This window comes from Haplochromis burtoni, unplaced genomic scaffold, assembly GCF_018398535.1.
Source record: "Haplochromis burtoni strain Fernald_Lab_line unplaced genomic scaffold, NCSU_Asbu1 Contig_9, whole genome shotgun sequence".
NCBI lineage: Eukaryota > Metazoa > Chordata > Actinopteri > Cichliformes > Cichlidae > Haplochromis > Haplochromis burtoni.
In genome coordinates, this window is record NW_024582370.1 from 273,270 (window position 1) to 299,057 (window position 25,788).

General features: G+C 40.5%; 2 protein-coding genes across 4 annotated transcripts in view; both read left to right on the forward strand.

The window, feature by feature from the left end:
* apeh (acylaminoacyl-peptide hydrolase) overlaps positions 1-4,225 on the forward strand; it is a 9,149-nt gene extending 4,924 nt beyond the window's left edge. For both annotated transcript variants that reach the window (XM_005914623.2, XM_005914624.2), the window contains 8 exons: positions 79-217; positions 524-607; positions 1,077-1,157; positions 1,749-1,837; positions 2,519-2,709; positions 3,271-3,373; positions 3,462-3,568; positions 3,684-4,225. In XM_005914623.2, the coding sequence (XP_005914685.1) occupies positions 79-217; positions 524-607; positions 1,077-1,157; positions 1,749-1,837; positions 2,519-2,709; positions 3,271-3,373; positions 3,462-3,568; positions 3,684-3,789 (900 nt within the window). In that variant the 3' untranslated portion in view covers positions 3,790-4,225. The remainder of the gene's footprint in view (positions 1-78; positions 218-523; positions 608-1,076; positions 1,158-1,748; positions 1,838-2,518; positions 2,710-3,270; positions 3,374-3,461; positions 3,569-3,683) is intronic.
* A 116-nt stretch (positions 4,226-4,341) lies between these two features.
* LOC102305843 (ERC protein 2) overlaps positions 4,342-25,788 on the forward strand; it is a 181,797-nt gene continuing 160,350 nt past the window's right edge. The window contains exons 1-6 of one of the 2 annotated variants that reach the window (XM_042227459.1): positions 4,342-4,613; positions 8,240-8,315; positions 8,411-10,083; positions 11,964-13,097; positions 16,857-16,880; positions 16,992-17,747. In XM_042227459.1, the coding sequence (XP_042083393.1) occupies positions 12,234-13,097; positions 16,857-16,880; positions 16,992-17,747 (1,644 nt within the window). In that variant the 5' untranslated portion in view covers positions 4,342-4,613; positions 8,240-8,315; positions 8,411-10,083; positions 11,964-12,233. Of the gene's footprint in view, positions 4,614-5,306; positions 8,316-8,410; positions 10,084-11,963; positions 13,098-16,856; positions 16,881-16,991; positions 17,748-25,788 lie in introns of those variants that run through there. The other variant, XR_006055252.1, reaches the window with a different exon arrangement.

A 25,788-nucleotide genomic window follows, 5' to 3' on the forward strand; every position in this document is an offset into this window, starting at 1 on the left:
GTGTGTGTGTGTGTGTGTGTGTGTGTGTGTGTGTGTGTGTGTGTGCGCACTTACATCAGTGCCATTTCTTTTGTACAGATGGTGGGTTTCCTCCCAAGCAGGGAGTCCGAGGAGGATGTAGTCTGGGTTACTCTGGAAGACTCTCCGATGTTGCCAGAAATCGATTGGAAGATTTTGACCTTCACCCCTCCTCCAGACCAAGACAACAGTCAATATCGTAAGATTGTTAATAGCATCTAATCTGAAATCATTGGAGATCGTTTTAAATGTAGTATTTGTCCCTTTTTTTTTATCTAATGAGCCAAACTCTTAAAGTTCAGTCCTTTTTTTGGTAATCAGTATGCCAGCAGTGCAATTAGTTTCAATGTTGCTATGCTGGATAAAACTAGCTTGGGAATGCTTACTTTAAGTTGGTAAATATTTCTTGAATATTTATAATATTTGGGTTTACACCTCTAAAAACTGTTTTGTCTTTTTTATGTCAGAAAGGCTCACAAACTTCTCTTAAATCTTGCTATTCTAGCGGGCCTTGATTTTGATGCTCTGCTGATCAAACCAAAGGAGGTTAAGGATGGAGTGAAGCTGCCTCTTATTGTCATTCCTCATGGTTTGTTTCTTTAATTTTGATTTTTAAACCATTATTTGTTTTCAGTAGAGACAAAAATGGGAGTATTTATCAGTTGTTGTGCAATGTTTACTTAGAGAAATATACCAGAAAAGCAGAATCAATATTGTAAATGCTCTGTATTAATAACATACATGAAATACAGCTCCATTTGAAAGTAATAACCCTTTGATACTAATCCATTTTGGATTTACTTTTAGGATTGAATCTGTTTTGGGATTTGTTTCCTTTCAGTCGAGAGCTATTGCTGCAAGATTGTGGTTGCTATGACGATAGTGCGCTATTCTGATACCCAAGAATAGTCTTTTATGACACAGCTTGTAGTCCATGCAGTAGTAATACTGTAAATACTGTAACTCTACATGCATATTACTTTCATACCTCACTTGAACTATGGTTTCAAACACTCAGGCAATAGTTTTTAACACAAACTCAATATTTATCTCACTAGGTGGCCCTCACTCAGTGATAGTGGCTGAGTGGGGTCTTTCCGTTGCTGTGCTGTGCAAAATGGGCTTTGCTGTATTACTGGGTAAGTTCTTATAAGAATGTGAAGTAACTAGACCTGCTAAGAGAACAGTCGTCCCTAAATTACTTTAATTTAGACTATGAAAACATGAATGATTCTCTTTCTCTTTAATATTTGGACTGGGGCTTGGAACAGCAAATTCAGGGTTTTTCCTGGCTCAAAATGGGCACTTGTGGGGTGACTACACATGTAGCCATAATTGGTCACCATGTATATAAGGCAAAACATATGCATTAATGTACTTAACACAAGTCTAAGCAGTTGCCTCTTATTTTAGAGAATTTGATAAACCAAAAGTGATTTCATATGTTTATATTAAACTTAGTTCTGGTGATATATTTATAGATGGAAGGCCTCTTTGGTTGGCAATATAGTTTTTTTCTATATTAGAAAAGTCTGTAATCTGGATTTTGTGTCCAGTCATTTCTGTAGTACTTCCACTTGCTACAAACAAAAATATCCAGCACTAATGGTTTTATTATTGCAAGATTAAAAAAATAACCATGTCACTTTACCATGTTACATTATTTACATATCACAGTTATTGTCAGTACATGGATATCCCAATACCCCTAGTTTGCTTTATACTTTCAGTGAACTATCGTGGTTCCATTGGATACGGCCAGGACAATATCCTCTCACTGCTGGGCAATGTTGGCAGCCAGGATGTCAAAGATGTTCAAGTAAGTGTCCATAACTCTCACAATATTTTTCATGTCATGGTTTTGAATATCTGTACATGCATCCAGTTGTTTGCTGCATGGTGATAGCTTTGTTTACATGACTGAGTTAATTGGTTTCGATATTTAGTGTTTGCGATACATTCTGTTTAAAGCATCTTTATTTATAAGGCCCTGCTTGGACAAATGCCCACCTACATTTGCGATCTGCTCACACGGAGAAGTACTGTTTCTTACAGCCTGCGTTCAAGCGATCTTTTTTTGCTCAATGTTCCATTTGCCAGAACTGAACTGGGAAAGAGGGCTTTTACTTATGCTGCCCCTTTCACATGGAACATGATGCAAAAAGACTGGAAGATAGCAGATCTTATTTCATTAAATGCTTTTAAGTCCAGATTGAGAGAGCCAGAGAAAAATGTTTTTTAAAATGTAATTGTTATTTATAATAAGTATGTAACTTTGTAATTTTAACGTGTTGTCGCCTCTTGGCCAGGACTCCCTTGAAAAAGAGGTTTTTAATCTCAATGGGACTTTTCCTGGTTAAATAAAGGTTAAAAAAAAAAAAAATAACACCAGTTCAGTTTTCCCTCCTTTTGCCTTCTTCTCTCCTCCTACTTTTATTTTTGCTTGGTCCACGTGTCTTTGAAATGTTTTACATTTGTTCTCTGCTTTTGTCGCCACCAGTTTGCAGTTGAAAGTGTGCTGAAAAGTAACGACCTCGACGTGCAGAAAGTGGCAGTTTGTGGAGGCTCTCACGGGGGTTTCCTGGCCTGTCATCTGATCGGACAGTACCCAGAATTCTACAAGGCTTGTGTGGCTCGCAACCCTGTTATCAACTTGGCCTCTATGATTGGCAGCACAGACATACCAGACTGGTAGGTCTTGTCATGCATATTCTCACACTTTTGCCCACATTTGTTTATGCATATTTTTAGGGAACTCATACGCAACCGCATAACTGTGGCATTTTAGCAGCGACACTCCTTCTATTCAGTTACGACAGCTGGAAGTAAGAATGGGCAATAAAGCCAAAGACATTGAAAAATTACTGGGGACTGGTCCTGTAATTGTAAATCCAATTAAATAAAAGTGCACTTATAGCAAATCTAATATCCTTTGACATATTGCAAACATGGAGCAAGGAAAAAAGGGGGATCAGTATGTTTTCAAAGATCTGTCATATTAGTGTCACATGAAAATGCCAACAGCTTACATTACACTACTCTAACACAACAGAGGAAGTGCTTTTGAACTTCCAGATCGGACATTTTTCACATCATGCCAAGATTAAAAATGAACATTAACAAAATATCGTTACAATTTATAGCTTGTAATGATATCAGCTCGGAGGGAAGTGTTCAAAATGTACACAAATACAAGAGGAACAGAAAATGGCGCAGTCAAGCAGTCAATTTGTGTTCCTTTTTTTTCTGCAGGTGCATGGTTGAGGCTGGCTATAACTACAGTACAGACTGTCTGCCTGACCCTGCTGTTTGGGAGCAGATGCTGAATAAGTCCCCTATTAGGCATGTTGCACAGGTATAACCTTGAAAATCTCTTGGGTTTGTGGATATGGCTTTGTAAGTGTTGTTGGACAATGAAGCATGAAAGGTGTTTTCTGATCTAGGTAAAGACGCCGGTACTGCTGACCATAGGAGAAGATGACAAGCGTGTACCTAACAAGCAAGGAGTCGAATATTACAAAGCACTCAAAGCAAAGCAAGTTCCAGTTCGGTAAGCGGCCTCCTGAGTAACGTGTTTTATTGCTTATGCCTGATATAGACGAGATAACTGGAGTCTTATTTTTGTCTGTTGTTCATTCAGTAATGCTCTGGTTTGTGTTGCTTAGGTTACTGTGGTACCCAGGGAACAACCACTCTCTTTCCAAGGTGGATGCTGAATCAGATGGCTTTATGAATATCGCTCTGTGGATAATTCAACACCTGAGTCTGTGATGATACATTTCAGATAAAAACACCGTATAGTGATTACGTTGCTGTTGCTGCCATGAAAGGATAGAATGACACTTTGTGTAAGGGATGTTACGTTCCTGTTTCAAGGACAGTGTGAAGTTCAAACTTAAGCCAAAGCATTAAAAGTGCTCTCCCACCAGAAGGCACTTTGTCTAAACTCTGCTTTACTTGTAATCTTTCTGTGGGTGTGGTGGTTTCCACTGGATGTCCAGTAAGTTTTAACAAAACACTTTTGATTGACAAACATTTTATTGATTGTTATTACTTTATGTAATCTTTACAATCCGTAAAGTCAAGGGCTTTACATCGTGTTGCTTTTGTTAAAGTCAAATCACTTTAGGCAACTTATTTCATATTCAGTCTTTTTAAATCGTGCCGTTTTGATTTCATTCACCTAATAAAGTAATTGTGAACTCACTGTGGTGTTTGAATTTTTACATGTTACTGATTGAGAGCATTCCTGAAACTAGTACTGAAATCGAATGTCATTTCTTTTTTTTAACAGAAGTTCTAGCTACTTGAGGAAGTCTTTCAATTTTTTTCCCACCAATAGGAAACCCCCTATGAAGTGATAAAATGTGGCTATTGAATTGAGAAGTGATTGTCATGGGACAAATATTCTTTTGTGAAGTTTTGGGGGGGGGGGGGTTATCTCCCTTGTGAGTTTAAGAGGTCACATGGTTTGCATCAGACTGCTTTATACCTGACCACCTGCTTTCACTTCTGCATAATGAAAACTGCTTCTTGTGTGAGCACAGTCATCCTCTTATAACCTTACGAGCACGATGCATACTTCACACGCTGTGGTAAGTGACTTTTCATTATATTCTGTTTGAAAGTCATATTTCATTTTAGGAAGTCTGAACTCGCAGTGTAAACATTTACGTACATGTAAACCACCTGATAAGGCTCTATTAGATTTACGGTACTGTGTGTAAGTCTTGAGCCACCTCTTACTTTTTAAAAACGCGCTTGTACGAGTCAATCTTTTTTCTCTCACTCTGAACTCTCTTAGACAAGCTTTCTTGTCATTTCAGTGATTTTCAGCCCAGTTCTTGTGTGATCTGGCGTATCTCAGCCTTTTCTCCCTGCTTTCCTAACTAAAGAATGGCTACTTGACACCCCCATATTTCTAAAGGGTATGACTTTCAGACACTGTACCACTTCTTCTTTTGTCCAGTTCCTTTAAATGTTTTAAGGACACACAGGGATAGGTCAGTTTTTTACTTAATGGCTCTCAGAGAATCACCTCGTTGATGCAAAAATACTATTTTATACGCGTTTTCTTTGCCATGAAATTGGTTCTTTGTTAAGTTGTCAGTTATGAATCTGTTATTTCATTGTCCTTGGAAGCAAAATGTAAAGAAATGAGGGGTTGTCCAAGACTTTTGCACTGTACTGTAGGATGCAGGTGGTGTTAATATTTTATTATGTATATTATATGGCATCCTCAAACTTGTTGTAAGCAACTGAATTTAATTTTGTTGACTTTTTTTCAGGCTCTGGTTAAAAATATCCTCATCCTAAGCCAGCTTTTTCCACTGGTGAAGACCATAAATACAAAATTTTTACCATGTGACACCAATCTGAATGAAACTAAAGTTGACTGCAGTGACAGACCACTCAAGCACGTCCCCTTCATTAAGGCTACATCTGTAGCTTACATAGATTTAAGCCGGACTAAGATAAACCGAGTATGGCCGCATGCTTTCACAGGTGTCCCAAATCTGCATACTCTAAAGTTATCGGGCAACTGTCAGCCGGGCAGTCCGAGAGCTCTGGAAGACAGGTCTTGCAGAGTGAAAATCTCCAGGTATGCTTTCAAGCCCCTACTAACACTGAAACATCTGGATTTGTCAGGAAACAGTCTTGCCTACATACCATGGTTACCAGCGAGCCTGGAAGTTCTTCATCTAGAGAACAACCAGATCTTCAACATTATCTACCCTCTAAACACTCCACATCTCGAAAAGCTCTTCCTCAGCAAGAACTGCTTTTATGCAAACCCGTGCAACCAGTCCTTTTACATCAGTGAAAAGGTTTTCCAAGAGCTCCCCAAACTGAAAAACCTCACATTAGGGTATAATAATTTGACAGCTATCCCTAAAGGACTGCCACTCTCACTGGGGAGTCTGGATTTAAGAGAGAATACAATCACAGAAGTCTTAGAAAAAGCATTTTTCAAAATGACTGCCCTGGAGGACTTAAATTTGGAGTGGAATTGCCAACGTTGTGACCATGCTGCAAGGCCCTGCTTTCCATGCCCACATAATCAGTCTCTAAAGCTACATTCAAACTCCTTTTATTCTGAAAACAGCTCCATTACCATCCTAAGTTTGAGGGGAAACTCTCTGAAAACATTTCCAAAGGACCTTTTCAGACCATTGAAGAAACTGAAAATATTGGACCTCTCTGACAACCTCCTGGCACATGCCATGCAAAATGGGACCTTCTTTAAAGAGCTAACAGGGGTCAAGTGGCTGAGCCTTATCTATAACTATGAACCACTGAAGACGTTTCCAGAACTTAATCTTTCCCCATATTTTAACAACATGTCTGATCTGCAATATCTTCTTCTGAGTGGCAACTTTTTCCTAAAATTTTCTGGTGAAAGCGTTGAAGTCCTCTCCAAGTTAAAAAGTCTAAGAGTTATAGAGCTGAGAATGAATTTCATTAACACTTTTAATATGACATTTGTCAAACAGTTACCCTCTCTAACTTCTGTTGACCTCTCCCAGAACATGCTTAATTTCCTTGAGTGCAGCTCAATTTCACGACCTGGGATTGTGGATGTAAACCTGTATGCAGGCTCTCTTCATAATCAACCTCTCACTCTAATGGATAGAGACGTCACATCTAGAAACAGTGTATGGGAAACAGACCCATTAAATGCTTTGGAAATGTTAGAAGACAGTGTGACAAATATCCCAACACTATTGGGCTTCCAGCACCGAGCAGATGTTCTGGACAAAAGATTTCCAGTAATTACATCACTGTGGGACTTGAGAAATTTTCATTGCAAAAATAAGCTGACATTTGACCTGTCTCAGAATGATATTGTGTACCTTAACAAACATGTGGTTTCAGGCATGGAGAATGCCGTTTGTTTAGACCTTTCCTTCAATTACATGAACCAGGCACTGAGGGGTGGGGTGTTTGAAGGTATGACACATTTAGAGTTTCTTAATTTGTCTTACAATAGGCTTGATCTTTATTATAATGATACTTTCAGGGAACTTAATTCATCTCTGAAGATATTAGATATCAGTAACAATGACTTTCATTTCAATATGAGGGGCATGGGCCATCATTTTGAGTTCCTTGAAAATTTGAATCAATTGGAAGCTCTAAGTCTGGCAAACAATGCTATTGGGATGCGAATCAACCAAAGGCTGATCTGCAATTCTTTGAAGTACTTTGACTTCTCTGGAAATCACCTGAACATCATGTGGGACTCTGACAACAACAAGTACACTAATTTCTTCCAGAACCTGACAAATCTAACCTACCTGGACATCTCCAACAACCATTTAAAATCGCTCTCATCTGAAGTGCTGAGTAACCTCCCAAGTAGCCTTAGGGCTCTCATCGTCAGCAGCAATTCTCTAAACTATTTCCCATGGCTAAACATCTCTGCACTTACCAGTTTACATTACCTGAACCTGAATCACAACTTCCTTTACAAACTGCCAAATTATGCAGTAATATTTGGAGTCAATTTTACCTTCCTGGACCTCAGTCACAATCGGCTCAGTTATATTCCTGAAGATTTCTTTAATAACGCAAAGTCCCTAAAACATTTGTATCTCAGTCACAATCAGATCAAAGAGTTGAACCGGGAGCATCTTCCTGTCCTCTTTAAAAATGGCACTCGCCTTGAGAATCTCACCCTGCATGCCAACCCCTTCAAATGTGACTGCAATACCTCCTGGCTTGCTGACTTCTTGAGTACTACACCGGTACACATTCCTTATCTGACCACAGATGTACGGTGTGAATTCCCAGAGTCTCAGCAGGGTGAGAGCATACTGTCCATGGACCAGCGTTCTTGCCAGGACATATATGGTAGTGTAGCCTTTGTTGCCTGTTCATTTATGACTCTGGTGTTTACTGTTCTTCCTTTACTGAAGCACCTCTACGGCTGGGATATGTGGTATTGCCTGCAAGTGCTCTGGGCTGGACACAAAGGCTACTCCCAGATAGCTGGGACCGATTCGCATTATCAATATGATGCCTTTGTGGTGTTTGACACCAGTAACCAGGCTGTGAGGGACTGGGTTTACAACGAGTTAACTGTCAATCTGGAGAACTCTGGTCACAGGAGGTTTTGTCTATGCTTAGAAGAAAGGGACTGGATTCCTGGGCTGTCATGTATAGAGAATCTTCATAATGCAGTATACAGGAGTGTGAAAACCATTTTTGTGCTGTCCAGAGGTGTTAACGGAAATGTGAATGGTGTGATCCGCCAGGCCTTCTTCATGGTTCAACAGAGGCTTCTGGATGAGAAGGTAAAGTCGTAAAATCAGCCTGTATATTTTCACAAATTTTGTGGCTGTAACTTAACCCACAATCCTAAAATTATCCCTAATTCTGTCTCGAAAAGGTGGACGTAGCTGTGCTGGTTCTGATGGATAAGATTTTTCCCAAACTGAAGTACCTTCAGCTGAGAAAACGATTGTGCAGAAAGTCTGTGTTGTCATGGCCACATCACCCATGTGCTCAACCCCTTTTCTGGAATCAAATGAGAATGGCGTTGTCATCAGATAACCTCAAATTTTATGACAACAACATGAGTGAAAGTTTTATATAACCTACTTTTACATGCTAGCAGAGACAATCATGATTTCAAAGATCTTCCTCCTTCATATCGCTAAATATTAACAAACTTGACCTTCCATTAACATGCTGTCACATACATTTGGTTGGTGTTATAATTTTATTAACTCTTCCATATATATGTTATACATATTGTTCTTATTCCTCTGTTGTTTTATTTAAAAATTGGTTTCTCTGGGGCGTCATTTGTTGTTATTGTTATTATGACCATTTGGATGTATTAGCTTAAATTTTCTTGATTTGTTTTATTTTCCTTTGCCGAATCCAGTGGTTTACAACACCTGTATTTGTATTTGCAGAAAATAATATCCGCTTTCCTTTCCGTTATATTTTGTCAGACGGAAGAACTTTTGATTGCGTTTGTTTAGCATCTTAACCTGTAATTTACCCATTTTATTATATGTACTTTGCTCCACACGCTTAAAGTCATTCATTACTTTTTATGCAATCACTATGCGGGGGCGACACAATCCCATGGCATATCTGCTATAGGCTTGCGTGAATGCACACACTTTGGTGTACTGCTTATCAAATATAATATTTGTCTTCAGACCACATTCACGTTTGGGTTGCAACATTAACTAAAGCAACGATATAATAGAGCTTGACTTGATTTCCCTTGAGTGGCTTGATTTCATAAATACCAGCAACACTGAGCACTCCGCCGTCTACAGAATTTTACTTCTCTTCCGTTAAGTTAAGGGAGGAAATGAAACCAGCACTTGTTGCAGGTTACAGATCACTAAGGACTTCATTATCACCTACTTAAATGATCTATTTTTTCTGTTTGTTTAATGAGAAAACAAAATCATGTCATGTTTTCATCGTCTCGGTAGTCTAGCTTGGCGGGATCTCTTTTCTGAGACCGAAACCAGGACCAAATACAGTTATAGTTACTCACTGTAATTTCTGGTTTATGGTCTGTTGAATGCAAAATAGGATCGTGCCGAACAGCTGCACTTCCCCGATACACTTCAAAGAGCTCCTAACTGCACTGTCACAAGTCACCACATTTGTATTCCAGAATAGCCCGGTTTTACCCAATCACATGGTGTGATCTTAAATTATGTCTCTACATCTACTTCAAGCAAACTCACTTTTGTCTGTGTGGGCTCTTTTGTTTAAAAAACCCAACAATATTAAGTTCCAGCTGCTGTGTAGTAAAGGGAATTTCAGAGCTTTGGCTTTGCGTAATACCTTCCAAGTACCATTCCCAATTCATGATTCATAGGTATATGAAAAACAGGAAACCACCCAATCATGGCTCTTCGCGCTGCCCCACCACGGCTCTTCGTCGCGCACGCGCCAGCTGGGAGAGCGCGCCCACGCGGACCCGATGGCAGTACAGGTCATAAGCTGAGCTGCTGAGATCATGGAGCCTGCGCCGAGGTCGGACAGGGTACTGATGGGACTTTACAGTGATGGAGAGGTACCTGTACGGTAAGCTCGGGCAAACATTTGGGTGCGCACCTGGACTTTGTGGAATTATTAAAAAATAAATAATTCCAACATGAAAACATTATTTCAACAAATTAAACTGTGTGCTTTTAGTTTTAGCGGCAGATTAATTATTATGTAAGGTACGAGTCCGAACTCATGTAGCCGTGTGCATACGAGCAAGAAACTAATCCGTCATGCGGTGGTCATAGTAGAATTATGCTCCGTCTCTGTCGAGGCTGCCCAATCACATGCACAGCGACAGTTTTACTCGTGCCGCGCATGGAATACGGTTAGGTCTGCTCGGTAGTTTTTCCATTGAGGTGGCAGGATGTTGAGCTCCAGGAAAAGCCTTCCAAAGGATTGTAAATTATCATCCGGAACAACCGATCTATGCCGTTGCAGTTTGGGCGGTGATTCGACTTTTCTCTTCGCAGCAACAGCTGGCTGCAAACTGAGAAGTAAGTGCAGCGGCTTGTGGACCGAAATGAAGTGAGGCGTTGTCTACTTTATTTCAGAATTCCGCTCTTCCTTCATCTGTCCTTTCTCGTTCTTTTTGACGTGGGAGCGTGCAGCTGCGTAAACTTGGCGCGTCTCCATGAATATGGACCAGTGACTTGTGATACCTCCATCTTAATGCGAATAATGCAAAAGGGCAAAGCTTATAATAGTAGCTTACCAAGCTACCTTGAGTAGAATTTAGAATTGTTTAGAGCCTGTTTGTAATTTTATTATACTATCTAATTAATAGAATAACAATATTTACTAATTATTGGCCACATTCCTCCACTGATATACCAGAAGTACACACAAATGGGTACCACTGAAGGTTCATGACGCTAACTTCATTGTCTCCACAGTGGATAAGGGATTGACAGCTATGTTATGACTGACAAGAACACTTAGCCAATCGCTCAGTTGAATCCTGTGTAGTGAGTCCCAGCACCCAATCCTCATGGATTAGAGGAGGGATTATGATGTGGATTTGCCTCTGCAGATTTGCAGACAGGCCCCCATTGTGGACTAGGATGATGCTGGGGTGCACTTACTTTGACATGGATATAGTCTTAACATGTACTACGGTGTCTATTTCTCTCCAGTTTTAGCTGGAGCCTAAGGTACAGGTATGTTGACAGCCTAGCAAAGCATAATGACAAATTTGCAATTGCACCTGAGGGACAGTTGGTAAAAATTGTTGCAATTTCCTATGTTCACTGCAGATTACACAATTTTGTTTTCCCTGCAGGTTAGAATCCCAGCACTTTGCAATAAGTAGAGTTAGTGCTGTCCATGGTGCTGAAATGGTCATACTGGTCCATCTTCCTTTTTTTTAATATCCTTTCACCATCTACTGCGGTGACTGAGACTGTGGGAGGTTTTCTAAATATAATGAGCGAGAGTGTAGAAGTAGCCTGTAGTATACTGCACCACTAATGTGCAGTCTGCTTAGAGACATTTCTTTCCTGTCCTCACATTGTCACTCTCCCCTAATAAGGAAGAGCGAGGATTAGGGAGTACTTTAGCAATTGTAAGTCAAGTTGTAAAGCACTTTGGTCCGAACTCTTTTCCTGAAGAAGCACACTAATCCTGTACCTTTGTGTAAAAGGTTCTCTGGGGAATTAAATGTTTAATTTCTTTAAAATGTTCATTAAATAATTACCACAAACCATGAATTACATCAGCCTGGCTGTGACCAGAAGTACAGTTGACAGTATTGTTTGTTATATAGGTGTTGCTTCTAATGCTTGGTGTTGATTAGGTAGTTCTTGATTTAAATCATTGGTGTAATTTTATTTAGGTTGTACAGCTGCTTGTGTTGATGCAACCTTTAACTGCCAAATCAAATTGGTTTTAAATGATTTGTCTCACTTTCACCTTTTTAGAATCCATGATGTCCTGCACTGTAGCTGAAATTACAAGACCACTGACCTGTGTGTCTGGGAGACCTGCTGACAACAGTGACTGCTGCTTTCCTCAAATAGGACTAAATAAAAGTCAGCCTCAAGCCCTAAACAATCAGTCATGGACAGGTGAAAACTGAGAGGCCAGTACGTGGCCTTTACTTACTCTGTTATCCACAAAGGACATGAGCATATTCTCAGCTTTAACAGTTTCTTTTCAGATGTTGTATTTTGCCATGTAAAAAAAAAAAGATGCCTTTAAATATTAGAGCCAAGCCCACACAGAGCAAGCTTTCTGCTGCTGCAAAAGGTAGTGGGCACACCGATGGCAACTCATCTCATTCACGTTTCTCAAGGTCCCCTAAACACGGGAAAGGCAAACAGGCTGTAAGCTCAGCACCAGGGGCCCGTTCAGGGTTAGAACCAGGCTCTGTGTCAGGAGGTGTGCCTGCAACACCATCTAAACTGACTGGGGGACAAGGGTCAGTGTCAAGGCCAGGTTCAAAAATCAAAGCTGAGCCAGAAGCAGGCAAAGGGTCAACGCGTGGTTCAGCGACAGCACCAGGGGGTAAAACCTTGTCTATGGAGAATATTCAGTCTTTGAGTGCTGCATATGCCACATCAGGTACTATGTATCCCAGTGAGCGGGAGTCCTTGGAACCCTCTGGTGGGTACCCCAAAGGCACCATGACACTAGGTAGAAGTACCAGCCGCTCCTCCTACACTGGCCGGACGACAGCTACGGGAAGCAGCCCAAACATCACATCTTCTGGGATGCATCACTTGTCAGATCCTTGTGGAGACCAGAGTTTTCTTTCTGGAGGGACTTCTAGTTTACGGCGGCAGTCTGGAAGACTCACACAGATAATGAATTCGACTGGACGTGGAGAGGTTTCCACATTTGATCTCCATTCTCAGCTGAGGGATCTGCAGAGAGAGAACAACAACCTGCGAAGAGAACTGGAAGGAGGTAGGGATGGAAGGACAGGCCCCAGCATGAACAGCGTCAACTTTTGGAGCCCAGATGTAAAGAGAGAAAAGGGCGTGAGGCGAGAGGAGGGAGCGAGGAGCTCCATTGTGAAAGACCAGCACAGGACAAACCAAGAAGATTTGCAGGTGAGCTTGTTTCAAAAATAGCTGCATAAATAAAACAGACATTTTCTCCACTAAACACAACACTGCGATACTATTACTTCACATTTATGGTTCTCAGTGTAACACCCATAAAACTGTTGCTGTTATTGATGGTGAACGTCTGTCAGTCTTGCTTGTGGCTAGTGTTAGCACTTGCCAAATCAGCAATGAGACATACATGACGCAGGTCTACACTGACGTGTTGGCTAATTGCCCCTGCCTTCCATCGCCCACAGCTCGTACTGCAGAAAGCAATTTTTACTTAAATCTTTGGTTTGTACTGTTACATGATTCAGTATTGGCTAAATTCAACACTGTTTAACATATTATATAAGCTTGGGTCATATTAGCTGCTGAAGTCATTTGCAAGATAGGAAACTAGCATTTTATAATTTGTTAGCTGTAATGCAGGGGTGTCAAACTCAAATCCTAAGTGGGCTGGATCGCTAAATGTCAGGCCAGGTCAGATTTGACCCTTTGTCAGGTCATTTAGCTGTAACGTTAGCAGGGTGACAAGCACAGGTTAGCCAGCTAGCTTTAACTTAACTGCATGAATCTGTAATGCTAAGTTTGTAGCATGACCTTATTTAAGCCACAAAACCAGACAGGGGTCCCATGAATTAAATGCCATGCCTCAGTCACATCCTCTTTTGGCCAAGGTTACTCGAGCTTTCTTATTAGGTAATCATTTAACACTGGCTGACCTGCTAACATGGATTAATTACTAGCTATGTTACAGTGGTCCAAAATCTCGCTGACAGAGGTGACTCAGAAAGTCTGGTAAGGTTGTATGTTTGAAATGATGTTACAAACTGTTCAGACATTGGCATTAAAAAGCATTAAAAAGTCAGTCAACAGAAGCCTGCAAATATCTGTTACAGTAAATGCTGCATTTTTGATTTTACTGAGGTCTTAGTTCTTTAAAATGACACTCTTTAAAAAAGCCTGAATGGAGTGTCTGCTCGCACACTCCATTCAGGCTCTTTGTGCTGACCCACCCATTTCCTCTGCATATCATGCCCCTCACTTCACTTCATACCTTTTGTTTCTGACTTCAAGGTTGCACTGAAAGGCGTCTGTGCGGTTCATTTATAATGATGTTTGCGAGGCTCCCTGTGTTACCATGGGAACGTGCACTAGTGGCATCCACTCCAAGTTTCTAAAAACCCTCACATCTACTCCTGAAGAGACAGTGACTAGTCCTGTCCTGTGTCACCTGTCCCTGGAGTGTGGTCCATTCAGTTCGAGGCATTATCCATTTGTCTGCCTCACTGAACAGCTACTGGATCGTATCTATTATCCCTTTATCTGAATTCTTTGTGTTTTTCATCCTGACAGTATCTCCATTTGCTTTTTAAGCTTTTTTTCCCTTCACGTGTCTGTTTTTCTGATGGAAACACCTTAAAAGTCGTTGTATACAACATGAAACTCATCTAGAGTCTCTCACGCTAAGAAATCGCTGTAGCAACTCCACTCCCAGATTTTTGTATTGTTCTTTTAACCAAGCATGCAAAAACCTTGATCATATCTTCCATGTCTCCCATCTGACTCCTCCTTCTTGTAACCAAGGAGCCACCTCTGCATTCATATTTATAGCTTTTTTCATCGCACATTGTCACAGAGTGTGAGGACACTGTGACACATACACGCACACCTACACACGCATACACACATTCTTCTCATTTCGAAAGCAGCAAACTTTATAAAATAAAGCAGACTGTGTTATTTGCACAAGTCACGCTGCAGCACCCTGCCCTCAAGTGAAGCTCGTAGAAGTTAATAATATAAAGAAAATGCTCATTAGCTGTTTGCTGGAGCAAACCTTTGGGCTTGATCACGCCCTGATTTTTAATTTGTACAGTATTTTTCTCGTGAGCGCAACAATAACTTTAAAAAACCTGTCGCCTTGTTCTGTCTTACTCTTACTTGCGCTGTCCCCGAGCAGCTACTGATGCACACACCTAGTTAAGCTTTACCTCATCACAGTTTTCAGTCCTGACTAGTTATGAAATTCCTCTTTTTGTCTCTCCCTCTTGACCTTTACTATAACTCATAAGGCTCACAGCCCACATAAAATATAACATGTAAAAATCTGAAAAAGACTTCTTTTAAAAAAACCCTGCTTTTAGAGAAAAAAACAGCACAGGGAAGATGTTATTCTTAAGCTTGCTAATCTCCCTTATCGCCTCCGTCTCCCCTCCCTTCTTTCAGCCTGTCACTTTCCACCTCTTTTTTTCTTCATTTCCCCTGGATATTTTCTTTCTTTCCTTTTTTGCTCTTTGAGAGACTGTGGAAAGAGTTCAGTCTGGCATGAGAACTTTGTTATTAGCATAAGGAATGTCACCTCTTCTCTCAGCAGCAGTGACCAGTTTTGTCCCCTAACCATCTGCCTGTTTTGCTTATGTTTGCGTCGGCTGCGTGTTTGTGTGCGTGCGCAGTTGCACGTGTGTATTTGTATCTTGGTTGTGTACGTGTTTGTGTGTAGGGCTCTCCTCCCACTCCGACTTAATATTCAATGCTTGTTGTTGCATTGATTATCTGTGTTCACCCTCGGCTGCCTCCTACGTCTCCACTCCGTGTCCTTGGCTCCATGCACCTTCTGGACTGGAAAAAAGAGCTTAGAATAACTGAGTAAAATAAGTAACACCTTCACACTGATTAGAAGATTGTAATTTAACTTTCTGATAAATCATTGTCTGAATTTTGTAAGTTGCTGTTTGTGTGTGTGTGTTTATTTAGACTATACTTTTTTTTGAGCACAGTTACAATTTCATGTGTCTTTTTAAGCACTGATTGAATTTCCAATCAAAAACCAGGAAGCTATAAAAGCAAATAAACATAATATATTCTGTGTTCTTTTGCCTTGTGTGCTGCAAAAGCAGGAATGTCAAAAGAAATTGGTTGCCCCCAGCAACACACGGACATTTAGCGGTTAGTTGTTAAAATGGTAAATATATTGGCGTATTGGTTAGTCATTGCAGCGGAGAACCTCCGCAGCCTTACGGTTATGAGTCAAGTTCAGCAAATTTTGTTGAAACCCACAGAATTTATTTTAAGTTCCAGGTTAAGCCCTGCCAAGGTTTTAGATGCATTTCCATTCTTTATCGTGAAGAATTAAAAAATATATTTATGAGCCTATAAAGGTTCCCCCAGTTGTTCTATTGATTTTAGCTGAACGTTAAAGGTTTTCAAGGTATCAACCTAAAAGTCAAATCTGGGACAATTATATGAAATGAATACAGGATTTTTGTTAATAGTAATGATAAGAAGAGAAAGAAGATGAAATCACTTCACAAAGACACAACTTTTTGTTTTCTTGCTGTCTCTGTGTTGCAGTCTGTTATGATATACTCACAACTTCACAAACTTTTGAACTTGGGAGGAGTAAACTTACTGTTAATTTGAAATATGGATGCTGACTCTCTTTAGGTCATTTTACAATATTCATAAATTTGTTTACATCAGTTGATTTTTTATTTCTATATGGAATTCCTTCGTACTTGAAACTCTTTCTCAATCCCGTTGCTCTACTTGCAAGTAGCAGAAAAGGAGCTTTTGTGTTCTCCATGTGCTTTGAGGAGAAAACCCGACCCCTTGTGGTCATAGTGTGTAACTAGTCTCCAAGAGCTTTGTGAATTAAGATGTCTAAATGAATCTAGCGAATGGTTATTTGTTCCTATCATGTCTCACTTTTGGCTTCTCATGTGTCTTTGTGTCTTACATCGTCTCTCTCTGCTGCAGCCTGGGAATAACAGAAGAAACAAGGTCTGTCTTCATATACCGTCCCATACTTTACATATGTGTGTTTTCACATGTTGTGCAGATTTGCTCATGTTTATTTAATTATTGAATAAATGGGAACTTTGTCTTTTATAGCAGCTTCCTTTAACAGTTCAGGAACTTCAGGAGGAGCTGAGGGCTCATAGAGAGATGAACAGTCGCTCCCAGCAGCACCGTCAGCAGGGGAACTCCTATCGAGAGCTCCATATGGACCAGGACCTCAGAGGGGGACTCAGCCCTGGCCACAGTCCCAGACAAAGCCCCAGCAACCTGCAGAGTCCTGGACCAAAGAGCAGCCCTAGAGCCAGCCCATCCAACACCTACAATCCAAGGCAACAGGAAGCTGACATCATCATTCACAGCCCTGGATACGGCTGTAACACTGCAGTAGCCGCACAAAGAATCAGCCCAGCTGACACCCTTCAGCGTGGGCTGAGGAGCAGCCCAAATCAGCCTCACTACAGTCCTAGCCAAGGTCCCGGGATTGTACCCTGCTCTGGTTCTCTTCACCCTTGTAGTCCCTGTCAGGTGCCTGGGTGTGACGGCTTTTCCTCACCTCCTCCCCTGGTTCCATCAGAGGAGAACTTCTTCCAACTACAGTCAGAGCACGAGCGGCAGGCCAAGGAGCTATCCCTGCTGAGGAAGACCATGGAAGAGATGGAGATGAGAATTGATTCTCAGAAGCAGACGCTGGGCGCCCGGGACGAGAGCATCCAGAGACTGTTAGAGATGCTTCAAGGCCAAAGCCAAGGTCAAGGTCAGGGACACTGGGGACGGGGACAGCGGACAGGCATAATAACCATGGCAGCACAGGAGGCTGAAGCCCAGCTGGAGAACGTGCATTTGAGAGAGGTACACTTTTTCCTGCTGATATTTATACACATCTGAACCATTCATCTGCACTGTCAGAGCAATTTTAAGAGAAGGCTGAGCATTATGCACTTTACACTTTAGTGTAAAATTCTCGCAGGTTGAATCACGGTACTCGGTTGAATTTCCTGAATTACCTTTTGATTTAACAGTCACTGAGTCAAATATCCCTCATTACCAAATAAAAATCCTTGGCAAGTTAAGCCACTGTATGATCATATGCATATCATAAAACATTAACACAGCATGTCATTTTCAACACCAAAACATTGTCTGTTCTATAGGGTTTTAAAAACATTTTCACTTTAAAGCTGATGCTAAACTATTTGTGTTGCTAATGTTAATTGATGAGATTACACACTTGACTTAGGTGTGCATGCCCGTCTAATCTGTATACATTTGTGTCAGTTTCTATGTATTAAGCAAAATGTGGGAGCAGGAATCAGCTCAGCAGGTCTTATCAATGGGCCAGATTAACATACGGCGAGCTCTAAGCCTGCGTTGAGCCATGCAGTTTTATAATCTGTGTGTATGTGTGTCCTCCTGAGTATACTCATATGGTAGCTGAACAAACAACAGTTTCTGTGCTGCTTGCAGCATTTGATATTCATCTTTAATTCTGCAGCCCATGACTTGTTATGCCTTCAAATAAATACTTAACTAGATAAATCAAAATTGAGTTTAGCCAATGGAAAAACAAACACTTCTTCAGGTGCTCATACGTCTCTATTGCCCGTTGTTTCTTTTCACAATTAGAGTTTTATTATGTAGCAGCCCTGCAGCCAGTGCTGGTGTAGCACAGGTGTATCGGTATTCTCTGCCATTAGGGGCAATACTAGGCTGCTCTGTGCTCCTCACTACTGCCTTATCTATTTTTAACTCCTAAATCTTCTTAGCCTTTAATTTCTCTACCTCTGTGTGTGTGTGTGTTTTATGTCAGTGCATGCTACCGATATTGCTTGTATCATTATGTTCTTGTTTTTCTGTCTTTGTTTGTCTGCCTCTCTGCGTCTGCTGTGCAAACTCAAAAACAAAATTGTGTGTGTGCGCGCGTGTTCGTGTGTCTGTGAATGAGCATGCGTACACATCTGGAGCCAATCGGCTTAGTGTTTTCAAGTGAGAACACTCCCTCTCTGGGTGGCTGATGGGATATCCGCCCATTTGGTCACTGTGGTGAATTTGTTTAAGGGGAATGTGTGTGTTTCAGTCCATGCTAATGCAACCACTGCTGTGTATGTTTGGGTGTGTGTGTGTGTGTGTGTGTGTGTAATGTGTGGGACCTAACCATGCTGTGTGTGTAAGAGGTGAGTACCTGCTCACACACACTGCGTGCCGTGCTATTTTTAAGTACTGGACAGCTTAACATATGCTAGGAGGAGGAGGGGACATGTGTCAGGGAGAGAGGGGGAGAGGGAGTTCAGATTTTAGAAAGTAGAAAAACATGCTGTGTTTGTCTGAATATTAATGTATGATTAATGAGTGAAAACAGCCTGACCTCCCTGATTGAATAGAGAAGTGATTGTTCTCTGAGTTTCCCCCCCAAGTTTCCCAGTTTCTGGTCTCAATATATAATATTATATATATATAATATATACGAATATCGTTGCACCCCTAATGTGTATATGTATATGTTATTATATATATATATATATATATATATATATATATATTATATATATATATATTGTATATATATATATGTATATGTATATATATGTATATGTATATATATGTATATTATATATATATGTATATATATATATATATGTATATTTTTTTTTATATATCTATATATTGTATATATATATATATATACTATATATTATATATATAGTATATGATATATATATTATATATATATATATATATATATGTATATATATAGTATATATATATATATATCTGTATATATTATATCGTGTATATCTATATCTATATATATATTATATTATCTATATCTTCTCTATCTATCTATCTATCTATCTATCTATCACTATCTATCTATCTACTCATATATATATATATATATATATATATAATATCTGTTTCTTCCCTTTTTTGCCTTCAAGAAAAAAATAATTTGGTGGTGGTAAAAAATTGGAAACCTTTTCCTGTTGTTTAGTGTCGCTATTATTGACTCATTAAGATCTCCATCTAAACATGATAGGAACTTAAACATTAATTAATTGATTGGTACAGTATCATCAAGCCTAGTTTGCGGACACAAGGGATACAGTCAAACTTATAGATAAATCTCTCTCTCCTCGTATTATTTGGTCAAGTGTGCAAACGTCTTTATCAAATATAAAATAATTTAAAATGCAGCAAAACATACATAATGCTAAAAAGACATTCAATAAATAGGCCCCCTTCTGTGTATTCTTACTGGTCAGACTAAAGGCCTTTAAAATCACTGTATATTGCACATTTTGATAGTGAATTGGTGTGAATGGCTGCATTAAGGATACCTGAGTTTGAAATAATATTTTTAACAACGAATGTTACACGTCCGGTGGGTAAAATTGCTAAGACAGACTTGTGCCTCCTTTTTTTCTGTTTTGCGGGATCTTCTGCTGCGTGCTGCCTCTCTTTTATCCACATCTTTGGAAAACGCCAAGAAGCCAACCTCTGTTTTACAGCACTGTGCAGCATATATCCCAAAGCAGGTTTTAACTTGTAATTCATCCAGTGGAGGTTAGGTTAAGAATAATGTGCTTATGTAGCTCTCTAGCAAGACAGACGCTTCAGTGCATGACTACCACAGGGAATTTAAATGTGCATGCTTAGATATGTTTGATTACTATTTTGTTATATAGATGTGATTTTGTGTTGCTCAAATAAACATACATTTCCAGAAAAAAACCAAAACAAACTTCATGTGGATGACAGCGCGCGTCACTTTTATTATTATTGAACATCTGTAGTTTTACAGGTGTCCAAGTTACCAGATGCATTCATTTACTCCCTCACTATCATGGCGCTGCCTTTTGAACTGCCAGGATGTTGTTTCTCTTAGTTCCAAAACAAATGTAAAATTTCGTTTTGGCAGACTGGAGGACAGTTTTCAGTCTCCAGTTACTTCCCGAGCCTGTGTAGAGATCTCTATTACATACTGCCAGTCAGCAACATTTTGTGGTTTGCCTCTTAAAAAAACATTAATCAGATAATCAGATTATCGTAGTCTTTTAATGATGTAACACCAAGTTCCTTTGCAGTTTTAGGTTCTGGATGTTCTTTGTAGATCCAAACATGTTACCGACCTGTTGCCATTTAACTAAATGTGGAATTTTCCACCACATATTTGTTGTGTGTAACATGTCATAACTTTGCCTGCTCCAGCTTTGGTCTTTTTTGTAACCATGTTGCTGCCATCATGTTTCTCTTCTTTCAGCTGCTCCCTTTAAGCTCCTCACAGTTTCAACATTTTTCTAATATGTTTTTCAGTGTAGCTCGTTCATCACCACTGCCTTAAACATTTGTTAAGTAGTTTAATGCATTTGTCACTTTGTGGGTGGTGATGAATTAAAATGCTTAGAGGTTGGTTTATCCAAGCAGTAGCCTACTTCCTGTGGTGGCATCTTGTAATTTTTGCTTTACGTTGCAAAGGCGAGTCGGTGATGGTAGCTCAGCTGTTGCCTCTATCTGGGACCACTGCTGTCAGCTTTTTGATTAGCTCCACAGGAAACTAGCCCGACTTCCTTTCATTACCGCACCCATTACTCCTCATCTAAATCTAAATCTCAGCTTGTTTACTTTAAACTGAGATCATAAACGCCCCTTTTTTCAGTTTGCCTCTCATTTTCATTTACTTATTTTTTGCTGGAATGAAGTGGCCTTCTTAACTCTGTGCTTTATCGAAGGAAAGCTGAAGACATCCATTAAAGTGTGTTTGTATGATGAAAATCAGAGGACTGACGGATGTTTCTCCGCATACCATCCAGGACAGACGACGGCCATATGTTAAATCACTTGAACCAGCTGTTTGTGCTTATGTGTGGATTTGCACTGTGTACGGATGGAGAGCGCACTCCATCACTCCTTCACCTGCTGATGTATGTTGTCACATGTATGTTGTGTGCACAGGGGTGTTCTCTCACTTGTGTTTCCTGTTCAACTTTGTCACTGATCCGAATACCTTAATTGCACAAATCCAGCATAGAAACACTGGCACATGTTTCTCAGCCCATTCATAGCACTCATAGACTGATCTGGACTAAAAATGATTTGGATCCACACATTTTAGTCACTTTTAAAAAGTGTTAGTGGGCCACCTGAACTTTTGCAGTACCAGCAAGGTCCACAGAGTGGCAGTGTTCTATCAGAGTTTGACCACTGCAGCGATTACAATCACAAACTGAGCCAAAGTTGTGTGTGATGGGACCACATACACACACAGAGAGACACACACACGCTGAGAGGCATAAATCTGGGCCTAATTGACTCTCCCCAGCCGTCAGGTCCCTGCAGACCCAATAATAACAGCCTCACCACTGGTCTGTTCCTGCCCAGACCTGACCTGCTGCCAAATGTGTCCAAACACACACACATTCACACTTTCACAATGAGTTTTTTACTTGGAGATGGCATGTATTCTTTATACGTAACATACTACAGATGCCGTATGGTCAGCCGGGGCTCTAAAGTTCGGCCCCCTATTGTATCTCGCTCGGTGTGATCGTTTAAGGCTGCGCACTGCTCTGTTGCTGAGAAAAAGGAGTCCCTGTTGTTCTGCTTTTATATACCATGACTGGCTTCAGAGCTTCTGCTGCTTTTTTGGCATGCCTTTATCTCTTTAGCTTTCCAATGCCAGCATGTTGGAATGAAGTGGAAATTCGTGTCAGCAAATCTTTTTTCTTTAATCTTTTTCCCGCTTTTCCTTTCTGCTTACTTTCTCATGCCACCAAGCTCAGCAGCAAAATATTGATGTCTATTCTGCCTCTCTGTCTGGATATGTTTGTCTATGCACTATTTCTTTTGTTCATCCCAGTGTGTTTTGTTTTTTGAGAAGCCAAACTTTCAGCCTTTGCTATAGAAACCCATCACAGCTACCATCCGAAGACTACTGCAAATAACATCAGCAAAAAACTCACATGCATACACGTATACCAATTTTCCCTTTTCCTCACCCAAACATGGGCACCACCTACTTGCCATGCTCTGCTAATTTCCCAGAATGTCTGAGTGGAAAAGTTTATCAGGACAAGATTACACCCCTCAAAGCTTCTCGTCACCTTGCAACCTCCAACTATTTCCCAACAAAAGTCTTTGATCGCCGCAGTTTTTCCATTTATCTTTTCAAACTTATAATCCACCGAGCCGATAGGCAGACACATTTGTGGCAAGCAACTGTTTCCTTTTGTTTTTGACTTTTTTCTCACTGATGGTGAGGGGATAGGAATGCGATTAGTGAACATACATATATGTGTGTGTGTCTCTATCAGTGCATGTTCCAGTGTGTGTACGCTGTACATGACACCATTGCCTTGAGGCTAGAATTGAACCTTTTGACCGTATCCTTCACTCAGGATGCCGGCACTTATTGCTATAGTGTTACGTTTGATCCTATTCATTCCATATGCTCAGTCCCTCGGACACATGTGGAGCAGAGAGGACGGTCTTTGATGACGTTCTCTCTTGCAGGGCTTCATTTCCCCACTGAGAGACACAACAGTTTGCAGAACTGTTGCTGATAACAAGTTCATAGACACACTTTCTCAGAGGAACCAAAGAAAGTGTACAGGCAGTCAAAAAGACAGACATGCGCATTGTGACAAATCAGTCACTTTAATAAGGACTTGAACTGTGGTGGCAGTGGGAATGCTAGTCTGTGGGAGGCATGCTCTGACAGCAGTAATCCCTCCTTATCCACAACTGACACGGACAAGTGGATAAGGTCCTTGTCTGCTGTCATTTCCACTCACTGGCAGAACTGACAACCTGTTGCTTATTTATGATTGTTATGCTTCATGGCATGATGAGCTGTTTCAGTGCATTCAGTCTTCTGAGTTTTAGGCTTTGGTGTGTACATTTATGCATGAACAGTGATGCAAAGTTATAACAAAATAAAACACTTTAATATTTTAAGCATTTTCTGTCCTGTTAGTGTAATATTAGAGGTAACTTTTGAATGGTGAATTCACTGAGCATGTGCTTTTTGTGGTTAGATTATTAGTAATACATGTGTGGATTCACTCTATAGATCACCTTTGTCATTCATTAGTTTACTGTAGCGGTTTCCAGTCCCGCACAAGCATCTTATACATTGAGTTCTCTATAAAGACGACAGTGGTGCTCTGCGGTTCCTTAAAATCAAATGTTTGTGGGGGATTGAAAGCACAGTATCACAGAGGTGCCCCTTTAAGCAAGGGCCACTCCCTCATTACCAAAACGGATCCTCTCCGTGCTCTGGTCAAGCCGCTTGGTGGCGAGAAGATCAGACTGTGGTTGTGCTGGGCAGTCGTGTTGTAAACATGTTTGACTCTGTGGGTGCAAAACTGCATTTCTTAAAAACAACACTGCTGACAGCAATGTCCTTGTGAAGTAGTGTTTCAATGAATTTAGGCAGGCACGTCTTTGTATGGCATCTTTGTTAGACACATGTACCTGCACAGAAATGAGATGTTAAACTCGTGGATGCTCGGGTAGTGGCGAGGCAATTTAAAGCTAAGCTTCAGTGATCATTTGGTAGAGAAGTGTGGGGCCATTTTTTAACAGTAACTTTAATGTGTAGGAATGTGTGTGTGTCTGTTAGCTTGTGTGCTTTTTGTGTAGGCATAGCTGTAGGTCAGAGCTACCATTAATTATTGATATAAAAAGCTTAGCGCATGTGCTGGCAGAAAGTGTTGCTAAGCAAGAGCTTTAGCATGCCAGAGACATCTGCGAGAGAGAACCAGAGAACAAGTGAGAGATAAGAAATCGAAAGATTCAGGCTGAAAGCAGGATAGAGGCAGATTCAAATGACCTAAAGCTAAGTGTGTCAGGTACCTGCTAGCAAACCGAGACAGAAAAAGAAGACAGAAGAAGAGAGGGCAGAGAAAATAGACACCTGCTGCTGGAGATGGAAAACGGGAGAGCTTCAGATCGGGCACCAGCTGACCATAGATGAACTTTGTTTTGTTTTGCAAAATTCGAGACAGAGTAGTGGATAATGTAATGTTACATAACAAAAGATGATATAAGGACAATGTAGGAGAGATAAAACTGGTGACACTGATCGGTGTGCCTTTTGAAGTAGCTCTGACGCTCTTAGAAAGTGTTAAAGATGATGAGCCGTCAGGCTTATTTTTACCGGGTCCCTCCCCAGGAGCTTCATCGCCGAAACCAGCTCCAGGCCGATCCGGCCAAAACCAGGGCTTTGCAGACTGTCATTGATATGAAGGTAGGACTAAGAGTTACTCTCACAGCAAGAGCTGTTTTAAGTAATAATGTGCTGGATGAGGAGTGTGTGTACTGGTGCAATAGGTTTATCTGAAATTCATATATGTCTGAGTTTTTGGCCGTTTATCATAAATATGAAACAGGTTTTTTTAAATCCAGCTAATGTCACCATTTTATTTCAGCAGTGTTATTTGCTCTTGCATTTGTATGTTCAAAACATCATTTTACGTACACCTAGAATGCGCGTAACAGCAGCGGATCTCTCTATATAGCAAAGATGAACATGAAGAAACAGTCTGGAGAACTTTATGTTATAGTTACCTTGCATCTGCATGGCAGCCATGCCCAAGTAAAGTCCATTATTGGCACATGCGGAGTTGAGCACTTATTCAATTTGTTTCAAATGTCACATATGGAAGCTTTCACTCTCATCGCAGCCCTTTGAAGTTGTCAGTGCTGTGAAAAAATGCAGTTGCCTCCACATGTGTCCATGTGCACACCCACGCACACACATTTATTGTTCATTCAGCAAACACTTGCTTTAAAAGTGGATCCTTTACAGCAAAACCACAGTTATTTTTCACACATACTCTGTGATTTGTCTGCCTATTAACAGACTGCACATGTGCTAGCTCACGGTGCCTCG